Source organism: Pseudophryne corroboree, assembly GCF_028390025.1.
Source record: "Pseudophryne corroboree isolate aPseCor3 chromosome 3 unlocalized genomic scaffold, aPseCor3.hap2 SUPER_3_unloc_11, whole genome shotgun sequence".
NCBI classification, from domain to species: Eukaryota; Metazoa; Chordata; class Amphibia; order Anura; family Myobatrachidae; genus Pseudophryne; species Pseudophryne corroboree.
Genome location: NW_026967499.1, coordinates 2,445,544 through 2,465,427, shown reverse-complemented (window position 1 = coordinate 2,465,427; position 19,884 = coordinate 2,445,544). Strand labels below are relative to the sequence as shown.

At 49.5% G+C, this 19,884-nt stretch overlaps 1 protein-coding gene across 1 annotated transcript in view; it reads left to right on the top strand.

Annotated features, from left to right (window-relative positions):
• The first annotated feature begins 12,033 nt into the window (after positions 1 to 12,033).
• LOC134983270 (gastrula zinc finger protein XlCGF53.1-like) overlaps positions 12,034 to 19,884 on the top strand; it is a 65,573-nt gene continuing 57,722 nt past the window's right edge. The window contains exons 1-2 of the mRNA XM_063948993.1: positions 12,034 to 12,179; positions 19,005 to 19,196. Of these exons, the coding sequence (XP_063805063.1) occupies positions 12,102 to 12,179; positions 19,005 to 19,196 (270 nt within the window). The 5' untranslated portion in view covers positions 12,034 to 12,101. The remainder of the gene's footprint in view (positions 12,180 to 19,004; positions 19,197 to 19,884) is intronic.

Below are 19,884 nucleotides of genomic sequence, written 5' to 3'. Positions count from 1 at the left end.
CGAACTGACCTGCGTGCAGAGTGGATTGGGCTTCTTAGGCTACTGGACATTAGCTCCAGAGGGACCGATCACAGGCCCAGCCACGGATGGGTCCCGGAGCCGCGCCGCCGGCCCCCTTACAGAGCCAGAAGACGGAAGAGGTCCGGGAAATCGGCGGCAAAAGACATCCTGTCTTCAACAAGGTAGCGCACAGCACTGCAGCTGTGCGCCATTGCTCTCAGCACACTTCACACTCCGGTAACTGAGGGTGCAGGGCGCTGGGGGGGCGCCCTGAGACGCAATGAAAATACTTTTAATGGCTAAAAATACATCACATATAGTTCCTGAGCTATATGGATGTATTTAACCCCTGCCAGCTTTTCCATAAAAAAGCGGGAGAAAGGCCGCCGAGAAGGGGGCGGAGCCTATCTCCTCAGCACACAAGCACCATTTTCCCTCACAGCTCCGCTGGAAGGACGTCTCCCTGACTCTCCCCTGCAGTCCTACACTACAGAAACAGGGTAAAACAAGAGAGGGGGGGCACTAAATTGGCAGATTATTCAATACAGCAGCTATATAAGGGAAAAACACTTCTATAAGGTTATCCCTGTATATATATATATATATATATATATATAGCGCTCTGGTGTGTGCTGGCAAGCTCTCCCTCTGTCTCCCCAAAGGGCTAGTGGGGTCCTGTCCTCTATCAGAGCATTCCCTGTGTGTGTGCTGTGTGTCGGTACGTTTGTGTCGACATGTATGAGGAGGAAAATGGTATGGAGGCGGAGCAATTGCCTGTAATAGTGATGTCACCCCCTAGGGAGTCGACACCTGACTGGATGGTCTTATGGAAGGAATTACGTGATAGTGTCAGCACTTTACAAAAGACTGTTGACGACATGAGACAGCCGGCAAATCAGCTAGTGCCTGTACAGCCGTCTCAGACACCGTCAGGGGCTTTAAATTGCCCGTTACCTCAGATGGTCGACCCAGACACGGACACTGATTCCAGTGTCGACGGTGAGGAAACAAACGTATTTTCCAGTAGGGCCACACGTTACATGATCACGGCAATGAAGGAGGTTTTGAACATTTCTGATACTACAAGTACCACAAAAAAGGGTATTATGTGGGGTGTGAAAAAGCTACCCGTAGTTTTTCCTGAGTCAGATGAATTAAATGAGGTGTGTGATGAAGCGTGGGTTTCCCCCGATAAAAAACTTATTGGCGTTATACCCTTTCCCGCCAGAGGTTAGGGCGCGTTGGGAAACACCCCCTAGGGTAGATAAAGCGCTCACACGCTTATCAAAACAAGTGGCGTTACCGTCTCCTGAGACGGCCGCCCTCAAGGAGCCAGCTGATAGGAAGCTGGAAAATATCCTAAAAAGTATATACACACATACTGGTGTTATACTGCGACCAGCAATCGCCTCAGCCTGGATGTGCAGTGCTGGGGTGGCTTGGTCGGATTCCCTGACTGAAAATATTGATACCCTGGACAGGGACAGTATATTATTGCCTATAGAGCATTTAAAAGATGCATTTCTATATATGCGTGATGCACAGAGGGATATTTGCACCCTGGCATCAAGAGTAAGTGCGCTGTCCATTTCTGCCAGAAGAGGGTTATGGACGCGACAGTGGTCAGGTGATGCGGATTCCAAACGGCATATGGAAGTATTGCCTTATAAAGGGGAGGAGTTATTTGGGGTCGGTCTATCGGACCTGGTGGCCACGGCAACGGCTGGAAAATCCACATTTTTACCCCAGGTTACCTCTCAGCAGAAAAAGACACCGTCTTTTCAGGCTCAGTCCTTTCGTCCCCATAAGGGCAAGCGGGCAAAAGGCCACTCATTTCTGCCCCGGGGCAGAGGAAGGGGAAAAAGACTCCAGCAGGCAGCCTCTTCCCAGGAACAGAAGCCCTCCCCCGCTTCTGCCAAGTCCTCAGCATGACGCTGGGGCCTTACAAGCGGACTCGGGTACGGTGGGGGGCCGTCTCAAGAATTTCAGCGCGCAGTGGGCTCACTCGCAAGTGGACCCCTGGATCCTGCAGGTAGTATCGCAGGGGTACAAATTGGAATTCAAGACGTCTCCCCCTCGCCGGTTCCTGAAGTCTGCTTTACCAACGTCTCCCTCCGACAGGGAGGCGGTATTGGAAGCTATTCACAAGCTGTACTCCCAGCAGGTGATAATAAAGGTACCCCTCCTTCAACAGGGAAAGTGGTATTATTCCACGCTGTTTGTGGTAACGAAGCCGGACGGCTCGGTGAGACCGATTTTAAATCTGAAATCTTTGAACACTTACATACAAAGGTTCAAGTTCAAGATGGAATCACTCAGAGCAGTGATTGCGAACCTGGAAGAAGGGGACTATATGGTGTCTCTGGACATCAAGGATGCTTACCTCCATGTCCCAATTTGCCCTTCTCACCAAGGGTACCTCAGGTTTGTGGTACATAACTGTCATTATCAGTTTCAGACGCTGCCGTTTGGATTGTCCACGGCACCCCGGGTCTTTACCAGGGTAATGGCCGAAATGATGATTCTTCTTCGAAGAGAAGGCGTCTTAATTATCCCTTACTTGGACGATCTCCTGATAAGGGCAAGGTCCAGGGAACAGTTAGAGGTCGGAGTAGCACTATCTCAAGTAGTGCTACGACAGCACGGGTGGATTCTAAATATTCCAAAATCGCAGGTGATTCCTACGACACGTCTGCTGTTCCTAGGGATGATTCTGGACACAGTCCAGAAAAAGGTGTTTCTCCCGGAGGAGAAAGCCAGGGAGTTATCCGAGCTAGTCAGGAACCTCCTAAAACCAGGCCAAGTGTCAGTGCATGAATGCACAAGGGTCCTGGGAAAAATGGTGGCTTCTTACGAAGCAATTCCATTCGGCAGATTCCATGCAAGAACCTTTCAGTGGGATCTGCTGGACAAATGGTCCGGATCGCATCTTCAGATGCATCAGCGGATAACCCTGTCTCCAAGGACAAGGGTGTCTCTCCTGTGGTGGTTGCAGAGTGCTCATCTTCTAGAGGGCCACAGATTCGGCATTCAGGACTGGGTCCTGGTGACCACGGATGCCAGCCTGAGAGGCTGGGGAGCAGTCACACAGGGAAGAAACGTCATTTCACATAAATATCCTGGAACTAAGGGCCATTTACAATGCCCTAAGTCAAGCAAGGCCTCTGCTTCAGGGTCAGCCTGTGTTGATCCAGTCGGACAACATCACGGCAGTCGCCCACGTAAACAGACAGGGCGGCACAAGAAGCAGGAGAGCGATGGCAGAAGCTGCAAGGATTCTTCGCTGGGCGGAAAATCATGTGATAGCACTGTCAGCAGTGTTCATTCCCGGAGTGGACAACTGGGAAGCAGAATTTCTCAGCAGACACGATCTCCACCCGGGAGAGTGGGGACTTCATCCAGAAGTCTTCCAATTGATTGTAAACCGTTGGGAAAAACCAAAGGTGGACATGATGGCGTCCCGCCTCAACAAAAAACTAGACAGGTATTGCGCAAGGTCAAGGGACCCTCAGGCAATAGCGGTGGACGCGCTGGTAACACCGTGGGTGTACCAATCAGTGTATGTGTTCCCTCCTCTGCCTCTCATACCCAAGGTACTGAGGATTATAAGACGGAGAGGAGTAAGAACTATACTCGTGGCTCCGGATTGGCCAAGAAGGACTTGGTACCCGGAACTTCAAGAGATGCTCACGGAGGATCCGTGGCCTCTACCACTAAGAAGGGACCTGCTTCAGCAAGGACCCTGTCTGTTCCAAGACTTACCGCGGCTGCGTTTGACGGCATGGCGGTTGAACGCCGGATCCTGAAGGAAAAAGGCATTCCAGATGAAGTCACAACATTATCACTGTATTTGGCGGAAATATGTTGCGTGGTGCGAGGTTAGGAAGGCCCCGACAGAGGAATTTCAACTAGGTCGTTTCCTGCATTTCCTGCAAACAGGACTGTCCATGGGCCTAAAAGTAGGGTCCATTAAGGTTCAAATTTCGGCCTTGTCGATTTTCTTCCAGAAAGAATTGGCTTCAGTTCCTGAAGTCCAGACTTTTGTCAAGGGGGTACTGCATATACAGCCTCCCTTTGTGCCTCCAGTGGCACCCTGGGATCTCAATGTGGTTTTGGGATTCCTAAAATCACATTGGTTCGAACCACTTGCCACAGTGGATTTAAAATATCTCACATGGAAAGTGGTAATGCTGTTGGCCCTGGCTTCAGCCAGGCGCGTATCAGAATTGGTGGCTTTATCCTATAAAAGCCCTTACCTGATATTTCATTCGGATAGGGCGGAATTGAGGACTCGTCCTCAATTTCTCCCTAAGGTGGTTTCAGCGTTTCACCTAAACCAACCTATTGTGGTGCCTGCGGCTACTGGGGACTTGGAGGACTCCAAGTTGCTGGATGTAGTCAGGGCCCTGAAAATATATGTTTCCAGGACGGCGGGAGTCAGGAAATCTGACTCGCTGTTTATCCTGTATGCACCCAACAAGCTGGGTGCTGCTGCTTCTAAGCAAACGATTGCTCGTTGGATTTGTAGTACAATTCAGCTTGCACATTCTGTGGCAGGCCTGCCACAGCCAAAATCTGTCAATGCCCATTCCACGAGGAAGGTGGGCTCATCTTGGGCGGCTGCCCGAGGGGTCTCGGCTTTACAACTTTGCCGAGCAGCGACGTGGTCAGGGGAAAACACGTTTGTAAAATTCTACAAATTTCATACCCTGGCTGAAGAGGACCTGGAGTTCTCTCATTCGGTGCTGCAGAGTCATCCGCACTCTCCCGCCCGTTTGGGAGCTTTGGTATAATCCCCATGGTCCTGACGGAGTCCCAGCATCCACAAGGACGTCAGAGAAAATAAGAATTTCCTTACCGATAATTCTATTTCTCGTAGTCCGTAGTGGATGCTGGGCGCCCATCCCAAGTGCGGATTGTCTGCAATACTTGTATATAGTTATTGTTGCCAAAAATTCGGGTTTTGTTGTAGTGAGCCATCTGTTCTGGAGGCTCCTCATGTTATCATACTGTTAACTGGGTTTAGATCACAAGTTATATGGTGTGATTGGTGTGGCTGGTATGAGTCTTACCCGGGATTCAAAAATCCTTCCTTATTGTGTACGCTCGTCCGGGCACAGTATCTTAACTGAGGCTTGGAGGAGGGTCATAGGGGAGGAGCCAGTGCACACCAGGCAGTCCTAAAGCTTTTACTTTTGTGCCCAGTCTCCTGCGGAGCCGCTATTCCCCATGGTCCTGACGGAGTCCCAGCATCCACTACGGACTACGAGAAATAGAATTATCGGTAAGTAAATTCTTATTTTCTCTGACGTCCTAGTGGATGCTGGGATCTCCGAAAGGACCATGGGGAATAGCGGGCTCCGAAGGAGGCTGGGCACTCTAGAAAGATCTTAGACTACCTGGTGTGCACTGTCTCCTCCCACTATGACCCTCCTCCAAGCCTCAGTTAGATTTTTGTGCCCGGCCGAGCTGGATGCACACTAGGGGCTCTCCTGAGCTCCTAGAAAGAAAGTATAGTTTTAGGCTTTTTATTTTCAGTGAGACCTGCTGGCAACAGGCTCACTGCAGCGAGGGACTAAGGGGAGAAGAAGCGAACTCGCCTGCTTGCAGCCAGCTTGGGCTTCTTAGGCTACTGGACACCATTAGCTCCAGAGGGACCGACCGCAGGCCCAGCCTTGATGTTCGGTCCCGGAGCCGCGCCCCCGTCCCCCTTACAGAGCCAGAAGCATGAAGAGGTCCGGAAAATCGGCGGCAGAAGACATCAGTCTTCACCAAGGTAGCGCACAGCACTGCAGCTGTGCACCATTGCTCCTCATACACACTTCACACTCCGGTCACTGAGGGTGCAGGGCGCTTGGGGGGGCGCCCTGAGCAGCAATAAAAACACCTTGGCTGGCAAAAAGACCACAATATATAGCCCCAGAGGCTATATATGTGGTAATTACCCCTGCCAGATTCCTTAAAAAAGCGGGAGAATAGTCCGCGGAAAAGGGGCGGAGCTATCTCCTCAGCACACTGGCGCCATTTTTCCCTCACAGCTCCGCTGGAAGGAAGCTCCCTGGCTCTCCCCTGCAGACTACACTACAGAAAAGGGTAAAAAAGAGAGGGGGGGGGGGGCATTAAATTTAGGCGCAGTATATATTTATATAGAAAGAGCAGCTATAGGGGACATAACTCAGTTAGTCCCTGCATTATATAGCGCTCTGGTGTGTGCTGGCATACTCTCACTCTGTCCCCCCAAAGGGCTTTTGTGGGTCCTGTCCTCTATTAGAGCATTCCCTGTGTGTCTGTGGTGTGTCGGTACGGCTCTGTCGACATGTTTGATGAGGATAATGATGTGGAGGCGGAGCAGATGCCTTTGGAAGGGATGTCACCCCCTGCGGGGCAGACACCTGAGTGGATGAGCTTATGGAAAGAAATGAGTGCACGTATAGACTCCTTACATTAAAAATTTGACGACATGCCAAATGTGGGACAGCCGAGTTCTCAGCTCGTGCCTGTCCAGGTGTCTCAAAGGTCTTCAGGGGCTGTAAAACGCCCGTTACCTCAGACAGATGTCGACACTGATACTGACACCAGTGTCGACGACGATGAGTCTAATCTAATGCCCACTAAGGCCATTCACTGCATGATTGAGGCAATGAAAGAGGTGTTAAACATTTCTGATATAACTCCAGGTACCACAAAAAAGGGTATTATGTTTGGGGAGAAAAAAATGCACGTAGTTTTTCCCCCATCAGAGGAATGAAATGAAGTGTGTGAAGAAGCGTGGGCTTCCCCTGATAAAAAATTGGTAATTCCTAAGAAGGTACTAATGGCGTTCCCTTTCCCGCCAGAGGATAGGTCACGTTGGGAAACACCCCCTAGGGTGGATAAAGCGCTCACACGTTTGTCTAAAAAGGTGGCACTACCGTCTCAGGATACGGCCGCCCTTAAGGAACCTGCTGATAGAAGGCAGGAGGCGATCCTGAAGTCTGTATATACACACTCAGGCATTATACTTAGACCAGCTATTGCGTCAGCATGGATGTGCAGTGCTGCTGCTGCGTGGTCAGATAAACTGTCAGAAAATATTGACACACTAGACAGAGACACGATTCTGCTAACCATAGACCATATCAAAGACTCAGTCTTATACATGAGAGATGCACAGAGGGAAATCTGCCGGCTGGCATCTAAAGTAAGTGCATTGTCCATTTCTGCTAGGAGATGCTTATGGACTCGCCAGTGGACAGGAGATGCAGATTCCAAAAGGCACATGGAAGTTTTGCCTTATAAGGGGAAGGAATTATTTGGGGATGGTCTCTCGGACCTAGTTTCCACAGCAACGTCTGGGAAGTCAGCATTTTTACCCCATGTCCCCTCACAGCCTAAGAAGGCGCCATTTTATCAGGTGCAGTCCTTTCGGACCCAGAAAAACAAGCGTGGAAAAGGAGGGTCTTTTCTGTCTAGAGGCAGAGGTAGGGGAAAAAGGCTGCAACAAACTACAGGTTCCCAGGAGCAAAAGTCCTCCCCCGCTTCTTCTTCCAAGTCCGCCGCATGACGGTGGGGCTCCACAGGCGGAGCCAGGTACGGTGGGGGCCCACCTCAAGAATTTCAGCGATCAGTGGGCTCGTTCACAGGTGGATCCCTGAATCCTTCAAATAGTATCTCAGGGGTACAAGCTGGAATTCGAGGCGGCTCCACCCCACCGGTTCCTAAAATCTGCCTTGCCGATTGCTCCCTCAGACAGGGAGGCGGTGCTTGCGGCAATTCACAAGCTGTATTCCCAGCAGGTGATAATCAAGGTACCCCTACTTCAACAAGGCCGGGGTTACTATTCCACACTATTTGTGGTGCCGAAACCGGACGGTTCGGTGAGACCCATTTTAAATTTGAAATCCTTGAACACATACATATATAAATTCAAGTTCAAGATGGAATCGCTCAGGGCGTTTATTGCAAGCCTAGACGAGGGGGATTACATGGTATCCCTGGACATCAAGGATGCTTACCTGCATGTCCCCATTTACCATCCTCACCAGGAGTACATCAGATTTGTGGTACAGGATTGCCATTACCAATTCCAGACGCTGCCGTTTGGACTCTCCACGGCACCGAGGGTATTTACCAAGGTTATGGCGGAAATGATGATACTCCTTCGAAAAAAGGGAGTTTTAATTATCCCGTACTTGGACGATCTCCTAATAAAGGCACGGTCCAAGGAACAGTTGTTGGTGGGAGTAGCACTATCTCAGGAAGTGCTGCACCAGCACGGCTGGATTCTGAATATCCCAAAGTCACAGCTGGTTCCGACGATTCGTCTAATGTTCCTGGGGATGATTCTGGACACAGTCCAGAAAAAAGTGTTTCTCCCGGAGGAGAAAGCCAGGGAGTTGTCTTCTCTAGTCAGAGACCTCCTGAAACCAAAACAGGTATCGGTGCATCACTGCACGCGGGTCCTGGGAAAGATGGTAGCTTCTTACGAAGCAATTCCATTCGGCAGGTTCCATGCCAGAATCTTTCAGTGGGGCCTGTTGGACAAGTGGTCCGGATCGCATCTTCAGATGCATCGCTTGATAACCCTGTCTCCAAGAACCAGGGTGTCTCTTTTGTGGTGGCTGCAGAGTGCTCATCTTCTGGAGGGCCGCAGATTCGGCATACAGGACTGGGTCTTGGTGACCACGGATGCCAGCCTTCGTGGCTGGGGGGCAGTCACACAGGGAAGAAACATCCAAGGACTATGGTCAAGTCAGGAGACTTCTCTTCACATAAATATTCTGGAACTAAGGGCCATCTACAATGCCCTAAGTCAAGCAAAATCCCTGCTCCTACATCAGCCGGTGCTGATCCAGTCAGACAACATCACTGCAGTCGCCCATGTGAATCGACAGTGCGGCACAAGAAGCAGGATGGCAATGGCAGAAGCCACAAGAATTCTCCGATGGGCGGAAAATCACGTACTAGCACTGTCAGCAGTGTTCATTCCGGGAGTGGACAACTGGGAAGCAGACTTTCTCAGCAGGCACGACCTCCACCCGGGAGAGTGGGGACTTCATCCAGAAGTCTTCCAAATGATTGTAAATCAGTGGGATCGTCCACAGGGGGACATGATGGCGTCCCGCCTAAACAAAAAACTAGAGGTATTGCGCCAGGTCAAGAGACCCTCAGGCGATAGCTGTGGACGCTCTGGTGACTCCGTGGGTGTACCAGTGTAAAGTTTATGTGTTCCCTCCTCTGCCTCTCATACCAAAGGTATTGAGAATAATAAGAAAGCGAGGAGTAAACACAATTCTCGTGGTTCCGGATTGGCCAAGAAGAGCGTGGTACCCGGAACTTCAAGAGATGATCTCAGAGGACCCGTGGCCTCTGCCGCTCAGACAAGACCTGCTACAGCAGGGGCCCTGTCTGTTCCAAGATTTACCGCGGCTGCGTTTGACGGCATGGCGGTTGAACGCCGGATCCTGAAGGAAAAGGGCATTCCGGAGGAAGTCATTCCTACGCTTATTAAAGCCAGGAAAGAGGTTACAGCAAATCATTATCACCGCATATGGCGGAAATATGTTGCTTGGTGTGAGGCCGTAAAGGCCCCAACAGAGGAATTTCAACTAGGTCGATTTCTGCATTTCCTGCAAGCAGGAGTGAATATGGGCCTAAAACTGGGCTCCATTAAGGTACAGATCTCGGCTCTGTCGATTTTCTTTCAAAAAGAACTAGCTTCAGTACCTGAAGTTCAGACATTTGTAAAAGGAGTGCTGCATATTCAGCCCCCGTTCGTGCCCCCTGTGGCACCTTGGGATCTCAACGTGGTGTTGAGTTTCTTAAAATCACATTGGTTTGAGCCACTAAAAACCGTGGATCTGAAATATCTCACGTGGAAGGTTGTCATGTTATTGGCCTTGGCTTCTGCCAGGCGAGTATCAGAATTGGCGGCTTTGTCTTGTAAAAGCCCTTATCTGGTTTTCCATATGGATAGGGCAGAATTGAGGACTCGTCCCCAGTTTCTCCCTAAGGTGGTGTCAGCGTTTCACCTGAACCAGCCATTTGTGGTGCCTGCGGCTACTAGGGACTTGGAGGACTCCAAGTTGTTAGACGTGGTCAGGGCCCTGAAAATATATGTTTCCAGGACGGCTAGAGTCAGAAAATCTGACTCGCTGTTTATCCTATATGCACCCAACAAGCTGGGTGCTCCTGCTTCTAAGCAGACTATTGCTCGTTGGATTTGTAATACAATTCAGCTTGCACATTCTGTGGCAGGCCTGCCACAGCCAAAATCTGTAAATGCCCATTCCACAAGGAAGGTGGGCTCATCTTGGGCGGCTGCCCGAGGGGTCTCAACTTTACAACTTTGCCGAGCGGCTACTTGGTCAGGGGCAAACACATTTGCAAAATTCTACAAATTTGATACCCTGGCTGAGGAGGACCTTGAGTTCTCTCATTCGGTGCTGCAGAGTCATCCGCACTCTCCCGCCCGTTTGGGAGCTTTGGTATAATCCCCATGGTCCTTACGGAGTTCCCAGCATCCACTAGGACGTCAGAGAAAATAAGAATTTACTCACCGGTAATTCTATTTCTCGTAGTCCGTAGTGGATGCTGGGCGCCCGTCCCAAGTGCGGATTGTCTGCAATACTTGTACATAGTTATTGCTAACTAAAGGGTTATTGTTGAGCCATCTGTTGAGAGGCTCAGTGTTTTCATACTGTTTAACTGGATATAGTATCCAGGTGTGATTGGTGTGGCTGGTATGAGTCTTACCCGGGATTCAAAATCCTTCCTTATTGTGTACGCTCGTCCGGGCACAGTGTCTTAACTGAGGCTTGGAGGAGGGTCATAGTGGGAGGAGCCAGTGCACACCAGGTAGTCATAAATCTTTTTTAGAGTGCCCAGCCTCCTTCGGAGCCCGCTATTCCCCATGGTCCTTTCGGAGTTCCCAGCATCCACTACGGACTACGAGAAATAGAATTACCGGTGAGTAAATTCTTATTTTTTCATTATGTTTTGGCTGCATCATTTGGATAGAGCGCCTACCTGGTATTCCCCACATTTGTCTCTGTATGAGGAGGCCGGCTACCCCTCTCCAGGTGGCTGCTAATCCTAAGGTGTATTCCATCACAGACCTGCCCAGCGCCAACAAACCTTGTGTTTTCATGCTGAGTGCGCTGCCAACATCTGCACCCATGCAGCAAGTAGGGGAGGGCAGCATCTAGAAGCAGCCCAGAGAGCGGCACTTACTCCTCCAGGGGGCTTCCTCGCTCACCCGCCTCAGGGGGCTCCCGGCAGCTCATCCTTCCTAGACTGCAGAGGGTGTGGGTAGGAGGCAGGGGGCTGCGGGTGTAGCATGGCAGGAGCCTCTGGTATGGGAGGGCCGGGTTATAGCCTGCAGGCAGCTGGCACTGTACCCCGCTCATGGCTGCTGCTGCTGCTGACCCCGTCCAAGCCCCAACTCATGTTACTCCATGCGGCTGCTCCCCTGTCTGTGTCCGGCTGCCTTCCCCCTGTCTGTCTCCGGCTGCCTTCCCCCTGTCTGTCTCCGGCTGCCTTCCCCCTGTCTGTCTCCGGCTGCCTTCCCCCTGTCTGTCTCCGGCCGCCTTTCCCCTGCCTGTCTCCTGCCACCTTTCCCCTGTCTGTCTCCTGCCTGCCTGTCTCCTGCCGCCTTTCCCCTGCCTGTCTCCTGCCGCCTTTCCCCTGCCTGTCTCCTGCCGCCTTCCCCCTGCCTGTCTCCTGCCGCCTTCCCCCTGCCTGTCTCCTGCCGCCTTCCCCCTGCCTGTCTCCTGCCGCCTTCCCCCTGCCTGTCTCCGGCCGCCCTTTCCAGGAGACCCTGTTCCTTCACAATGTACTGCACATCAGTTCATTGTGACTCCACCCACAATAGCGCTACAATCTAGATCAGGATCACTATGCAGTACATCATTATGGGGCTGGGTCACAGGAACCTTGGAGACACTGACCAGGACTCTATGGCTGTGGGGAAATAGGAGATTAAATGACCACTCTATTCCACATTTACTATGTTACATGTGCAATATGTTTTATGTGTTCTATTTATTCCAGGAACTCCAGCTGTGGGGAACGGAGTCTTTATTACACATCACACGTTCTGTATTATCTCTGATTGACGGAGGATGGACAAGGACAGTAGTCACAGGACTGAGAGCATAATAAAAATCACCCTGGAGATCATCTACCTGCTTACTGGGGAGGTGAGTGGATCTGGGAGCGTCACAGTGACCTTATATCTATAGTAATAATACAGGGACATGAATGGGGAGGTGATAGGATATGGGAACATCACTGTGACCTTATATCATAGTAATAACTCAGGGACATGACTGGGGAGGTGAGGGATTCTGGGAGCACTACAGTGACATCACTTATATCTATAGTAATAATACAGGGACATGACTGGGGAGCTGGGAGGATCTGGGAGCATCATTGTGACCTTATATCTATAGTAATAATACAGGGACATCACTGGGGAGGTGAGGGGATCTTGGAGCATCACTGTGACATCACTTTTATCTATAGTAATAAAACAGGGACATGACTGTAGACGTGAGGGGTACTGGGAGTGTCACAGTGACATCACTTATATCTATAATAATAAAACAGGAACATGACTGGGGAGAAGAGGAGATCTGGGAGCGTCACAGTGACATCACTTATATCTATAGTAATAATACAGGGACATGACTGGGGATGTTAGGGGATCTGTAAGTGTCACAGTGGCATCATATATCTCTAGTAATAATACAGGGACATGACTGGATCTGGAAGTGTCACAGTGACATCACATTTATCTCTAGTAATAATACAGGGACATGGCTGTGGACGTGAGGGGTACTGGGAGTGTCACAGTGACATCACTTAAATCTATAGTAATAAAACAGAGACATGACTGGGGAGGTGAGGGGATCTGGGAGCGTCACAGTGATGTCACTGTTATCTATAGTAATAATACAGTTATATGACTGGGGAGGTGAGGGGATCTGGGAATGTCACAGTGACATCACTTATATCTATTGTAATAATAAAGGGACATGACTGTGGAGGTGAGTGAATCTGGGAGCGCCACTGTGACCTTATATCTATATTAATTATACGTATGTGACTTGAGAGGTGAGGGGATCTGGGAGTGTCACAGTGACATCACTAATATCTATAGCAATACAGGGACATGACTGGGGAGGTGAGGGGATCTAGGAGAGGCACAGTGACGTCGCTTATATATAGTAATAATACAGGGACATGACGGGGGAGGTGAGGGGATCTGGGAGCATCACAGAGACATCACTTATATCTATAGTAATAATACAGGGACATGACTGGGGAGGTGAGGTGATCTGGGAGCGTCACAGTGACATCACATATCTATCGTACTAATACAGGGACATGACTGGGGGAGGGGAGGGGATCTGGGACTGTCACAGTAACATCACTTATATGTATAGTAATAATATAGGTATATAACGGGGAGGTGAGGGAATCTGGGACTGTCACAGTATCTCAGGGGTACAAATTGGAATTTGAGACGTCTCCCCCTCGCCGTTTCCTAAAGTCGGCTTTACCGACGTCTCCCTCCGACAGGGAGGCAGTTTTGGAAACCATTCACAAGCTGTATTCCCAGCAGGTGATAATCAAGGTACCCCTCCTGCAACAGGGAAAGGGGTATTATTATTCCACACTGTTGTGGTACCGAAGCCGGACGGCTCGATGAGACCGATTTTAAATCTAAAATCTTTGAACACTTACATACAGAAGTTCAAATTCAAGATGGAGTCACTCAGAGCAGTGACTGCGAACCTGGAAGAAGGGGACTACATGGTCTCTGGACATCAAGGATGCTTACCTTCATGTCCCATTTTACCCTTCTCACCAAGGGTACCTCAGGTTTGTGGTACAGAACTGTCACTATCAGTTTCAGACGCTGCCGTTTGGATGGTCCACGGCACCACGGGTCTTTACCAAGGTAATGGCCGAAATGATAATACTCCTTTGAAGGAAGGGAGTTTTAGTTATCCCTTACTTGGACGATCTCCTGATAAGGGTAAGATCCAGAGAACAGTTGGAGGTCGAAGTAGCACTATCTCAGGTAGTGTTGCGACAGCACGGTTGGATTCTCAATATTCCAAAATCGCAGCTGGTTCCGACGACTCGTCTTCTGTTCCTAGGGTTGATCCTGGACACAGTCCAAAAAAAGGTGTTTCTTCCGGAGGAGAAAGCCAGGGAGTTATCCGAGCTAGTCAGGAACCTCCTAAAACCGAGCCAAGAGTGTATCAATGCACAAGGGTTCTGGGAAAAATGGTGGCTTCCTACGAAGCAATCCCATTCGGCAGTTTCCACGCAAGAACTTTCCAGTGGGACCTGCTGGACAAATGGTCCGGGTTGCATCTTCAGATGCATCAGCGGATAACCCTGTCACCAAGGACAAGGGTGTCCCTCCTGTGGTGGTTGCAGAGTGCTCATCTTCTAGAGGGCCGCAGATTCGGCATTCAGGACTGGGTCCTGGTGACCACGGATGCCAGCCTGCGAGGCTGGGGAGCAGTCACACAGGGAAGAAATTTCCAGGGCTTATGGTCAAGCCTGGAGACAGCACTTCACATAAATATCCTGAAGCTAAGGGCCATTTACAATGCTCTAAGCTTAGCAAGACCTCTGCTTCAAGGTCAGCCGGTGTTGATCCAGTCGGACAACATCACGGCAGTCACCCACGTAAACAAGGGTGGCACAAGAAGCAGGAGGGCAATGGCAGTGATAGCACTGTCAGCAGTATTCATTCCGGGAGTGGACAACTGTGAAGCAGATTTCCTCAGCAGACACGACCTCCACCCGGGAGAGTGGGGACTTCACCCAGAAGTCTTCCACATGATTATAAACCGTTGGGAAAAACTCGACAGGTATTGCGCCAGGTCAAGGGACCCTCAGGCAATAGCTGTAGACGCTCTGGTAACACCGTGGGTGTACCAGTCAGTGTATGTGTTCCCTCCTCTGCCTCTCATACCCAAGGTACTGAGAATTATAAGACGGAGAGGAGTAAGCACTATATTCGTGGCTCCGGATTGGCCAAGGAGGACTTGGTAACCGGAACTTCAAGAGATGCTCACGGAGGATCCGTGGCCTCTACCTCTAAGAAGGGACCTGCTTCAGCAAGGACCCTGTCTGTTCTAAGACTTACCGCGGCTGCGTTTGATGGCATGGCGGTTGAACGCCGGATCCTAGCAGAAAAAGGCATTCCGGATAAGTCATCCCTATCCTGATCAAAGCCAGGAAGGATGTAACCGCAAAACATTATCTCCGCATTTGGCGAAAATATGTTGAGTGGTGCGGGGCCAGTAAGGCCCGACGGAGGAATTTCAACTGGGTCGATTCCTACATTTCCTGCAAACAGGAGTGTCTATGGGCCTGAAATTGGGGTCCATTAAGGTTCAAATTTCGGTCCTGTCAATTTTCTTCCAAAAAGAACTAGCTTCAGTCCCTGAAGTTCAGACATTGTAAAAGGGGTACTGTATATACAGCCTCCTTTTGTGCTTCCAGTGGCACCTTGGGATCTCAATGTAGTTTGGGTTCCAAAAGTCACATTGGTTTGAACCACTTAAATCTGTGGAGTTAAAATATCTCACATGGAAAGTGGCTGTTGGCCCTGGCCTGGGCCAGGTGCGTGTCAGAATTGGCGGCTTTATCCTGTAAAAGCCTTATTTGATTTTCCATTCGGACAGGGCGGAATTGAGGACTCGTCCTCAGTTTCTCCTTAAGGTGGTTTTCAGCGTTTCACCTGAACCAACCTATTGTGGTGCCTGCGGCTACTAGGGACTTGGAGGACTCCAAGTTGCTAGACGTTGTCAGGGCCCTGAATATATATATTCCAGGACGGCTGGAGTCAGAAAATCTGACTCGCTGTTTATCCTGTATGCACCCAACAAGCTGGGTGCCCCTGCTTCTAAGCAGACTATTGCTCGTTGGATTTGTAGTACAATTCAGCTTGCACATTCTGTGGAAGGCCTGCCACAGCCAAAAATCTGTCAATGCCCACTCCACGAGGAAGGTGGGCTCATCTTGGGCGGCTGCCCGAGGGGTCTCGGCTTTACAACTTTGCTGAGCAGCTACTTGGTCAGGAGCAAATAAGTTTGTAAAATTCTACAAATTTGATACCCTGGCTGAGGAGGACCTGGAGTACTCTCATTGGTGCTGCAGAGTCATCCGCACTCTCCCGCCCGTTTGGGAGCTTTGGTATAATCCCCATGGTCCTTACGGAGTCCCCAGCATCCACTAGGACGTCAGAGAAAATAAGAATTTACTTACCGATAATTCTATTTCTCGTAGTCCGTAGTGGATGCTGGGCGCCCATCCCAAGTGCGGATTGTCTGCAATACTGGTACATAGTTATTGTTACCAAAAATCGGGTTATTGCTGTAGTGAGCCATCTTTTCTAGAGGCTCCTCTGTTATCATGCTGTTAACTGGGTTTAGATCACAAGTTATACGGTGTGATTGGTGTGGCTGGTATGAGTCTTACCCGGGATTCAAAATCCTTCCTTATTGTGTACGCTCGTCCGGGCACAGTATCCTAACTGAGGCTTGGAGGAGGGTCATAGGGGGAGGAGCCAGTGCACACCAGGTTGTCCTAAAGCTTTACTTTTGTGCCCAGTCTCCTGTGGAGCCGCTGATCCCCATGGTCCTTACGGAGTCCCCAGCATCCACTACGGACTACGAGAAATAGAATTAAGTAAATTCTTATTATCTATAGTAATAAAACAGGGACATGACTGTAGACGTGAGGGGTACTGGGAGTGTCAAAGGGACATCACTTAAATCTATAGTAATAAAACAGGGACATGACTGGGGAGATGAGGAGATCTGGGAGTGTCACAGTAACATCACTTATCTATAGTAATAATACAGGGACATGACTGGGATGGTGAGTGGATCTGGGAGTGTCACAGTGACCTTATATCTATAGTAATAATACAGGGACATGACTGGGGATGTTAGGGGATCTGGAAGTGTCACAGTGAGATCACATATATCTCCTGTAATAATACAGGGACATGCCTGGGGAGTTGAGGGGATCTGTAAGTGCCACAGTGGCATCATATATCTCTAGTAATAATACAGGGACATGACTGGATCTGGAAGTGTCATAGTGACATCACATTTATCTCTAGTAATAATACAGGGACATGGCTGTGGACGTGAGGGGTACTGGGAGTGTCACAGTGACATCACTTAAATCTATAGTAATAAAACAGAGACATGACTGTGGAGGTGAGGGGGATCTGGGAGCGTCACAGTGATGTCACTGTTATCTATAGTAATAATACAGGTATATGACTGGGGAGGTGAGGGGATCTGGGAATGTCACAGTGACATCACTTATATCTATTGTAATAATAAAGGGACATGACTGTGGAGGTGAGTGAATCTGGGAGCGCCACTGTGACCGTATATCTATATTAATAATACGTATATGACTTGAGAGGTGAGGGGATCTGGGAGTGTCACAGTGACATCACTAATATCTATAGCAATACAGGGACATGACTGGGGAGGTGAGGGGAAACTAGGAGGCACAGTGACGTCGCTTATATATAGTAATAATACAGGGACATGACTGGGGAGGTGAGGGGATCTGGGAGTATCACAGAGACATCACTTATATCTATAGTAATAATACAGGGACATGACTGGGGAGGTGAGGTGATCTGGGAGCGTCACAGTGACATCACATATCTATCGTACTAATACAGGGACATGACTGGGGGAGGGGAGGGGATCTGGGAGTGTCACAGTAACATCACTTATATGTATAGTAATAATATAGGTATATGACGGGGAGGTGAGGGAATCTGGGAGTGTCACAGTAACATCACTTACATCTATAGTAATAATACTGGGAATGTTAGGGAATCCGGAAGTGTCACAGTGACATCACATATATCTCCTGTAATAATACAGGGACATGCCTGGGGAGTTGAGGGGATCTGTAAGTGTCACAGTGACATCATATATCTCTAGTAATAATACAGGGACATGACTGGATCTGGAAGTGTCACAGTGACATCACATATATCTCTAGTAATAATACAAGGACATGACTGGGGAGGTGAGGGGATCTGGGAGCGTCACAGTGACATCACTAATATCTATAGTCATAATAGAGGGACATGACTGGGGAGGTAAGGGGATCTGGGAGCGTCACAGTGACATCACTAATATCTATAGTCATAATAAAGGGACATGACTGGGGAGGTGAGAGGATATGGGAGCATCATTATGATCTGATATCTTTAGTAATAAAACAGGGACATGACTGGGGAGATGAGGAGATCTGGGAACGTCACAGTGACATCACTTATATCTATAGTAATAATAAAGGGACATAACTGGAGGTGAGTGAATCTGGGAGTGTCACAGAGACATCACATATATCTAGTAATAATACAGGGACATGACTGGGGAGGTGAGGTGATCTGGGAGCGTCACAGTGACATCACATATCTATCGTACTAATACAGGGACATGACTGGGGGTGGTGAGGGGATCTGGGACTGGCACAGTAACATCACTTATATCTATAGTAATAATACAGGTATATGACTGGGGAGGTGAGGGGATCTGGGAGTGTCACATTAACAACACTTATATCTATAGTAATAATTCAGGGACCTGAATTGGGAGGTGAGGGGATCTGGCAGCCTCACTGTGACATCGCTTATATCTATAGTACTAATACAGGTATATTACTGGGGAGGTGAGGGAATCTCGGAGCATCACAGTGACATCACTTATCTATAGTAATAATACAGGGACATGACTGGGGAGGTGAGGGGATCTGGGAGTGTCACAGTGACATCACATATATCTATAGTAATAATACAGGGAGGTGAGGGGATATGGAAGCGTCACTGTGATGTAACTTATGTCTATAGTAATAATACTATAATAATAATACAGGGACAGGACTGGGGAGGTGATGGGGGGGGGGGTCTGGGAGTATATATATTGATATTTGATGTCTCCTCCATTACACAGGATTACACAGTAGTGAAGAAGACATCCAGTGAGTGTGAGATACTCAACAGCCATCCCCGTGTGTCAGGAGGACTGAGTAGAACCCAGAGCCCCATCCCAGTGCCTCCACCTCACTCACTGATACATGAGAGACACAATGACCAGAAGATCCTGGAACTCACCAACAAGATCATTCAGTTGCTGACTGGAGAGGTGGCTGCTGGGAATGGGACATTATACAGTAACACCAGGGGATGTGTCTGGGTGATGACTGGAGAAGTGACTGCTGGGAATGGGACATTATACAGTAATACCAGAGGAAGTTTCTGGGTGACGACTGGAGAGGTGACCGCTGGGAATGGGACATTATACAGTAACACCAGGGGATGTGTCTGAGCGATGACTGGAGAGGCGACTGCTGGGAATGGGACATTATACAGTAACACCAGGGCATCTGTCTGGGTGATGACTAGAGAGGTGACTGCTGGGAATGGGACATTATACAGTAACACCAGGGGACGTGTCTGGGTGATGACTGGAGAGAATGAGACTGTTATGATTCCTGAACTCCAGACCGGAGGAGATCTTATGACTGGGATCCGAGTTCAGGAAAATAAGCTGGTTGTGGGAGCTGGAAGGCCTAGTAACCCCTGGCGCCCTAACTCCGTTGTCTCGCCCGTGTTATCAGAAATCCCCTGCGAGACTATGGTTGCTTGAGCCCATGGCAGCCGCGTTCGAAGGGCGGATTATGTCTGCCCAACCCCGATGCCCCCGCAGGTCTTAATGGGAGACAAGGGGAAGTCCGAGACAGGGTGATAACAAGGGGCCCTCTGACTAAGCAACACGGCCAGGGGTTACAAGCTGACTAACTAAACCAAAAGGTATGTGCGGACTAGCCGCC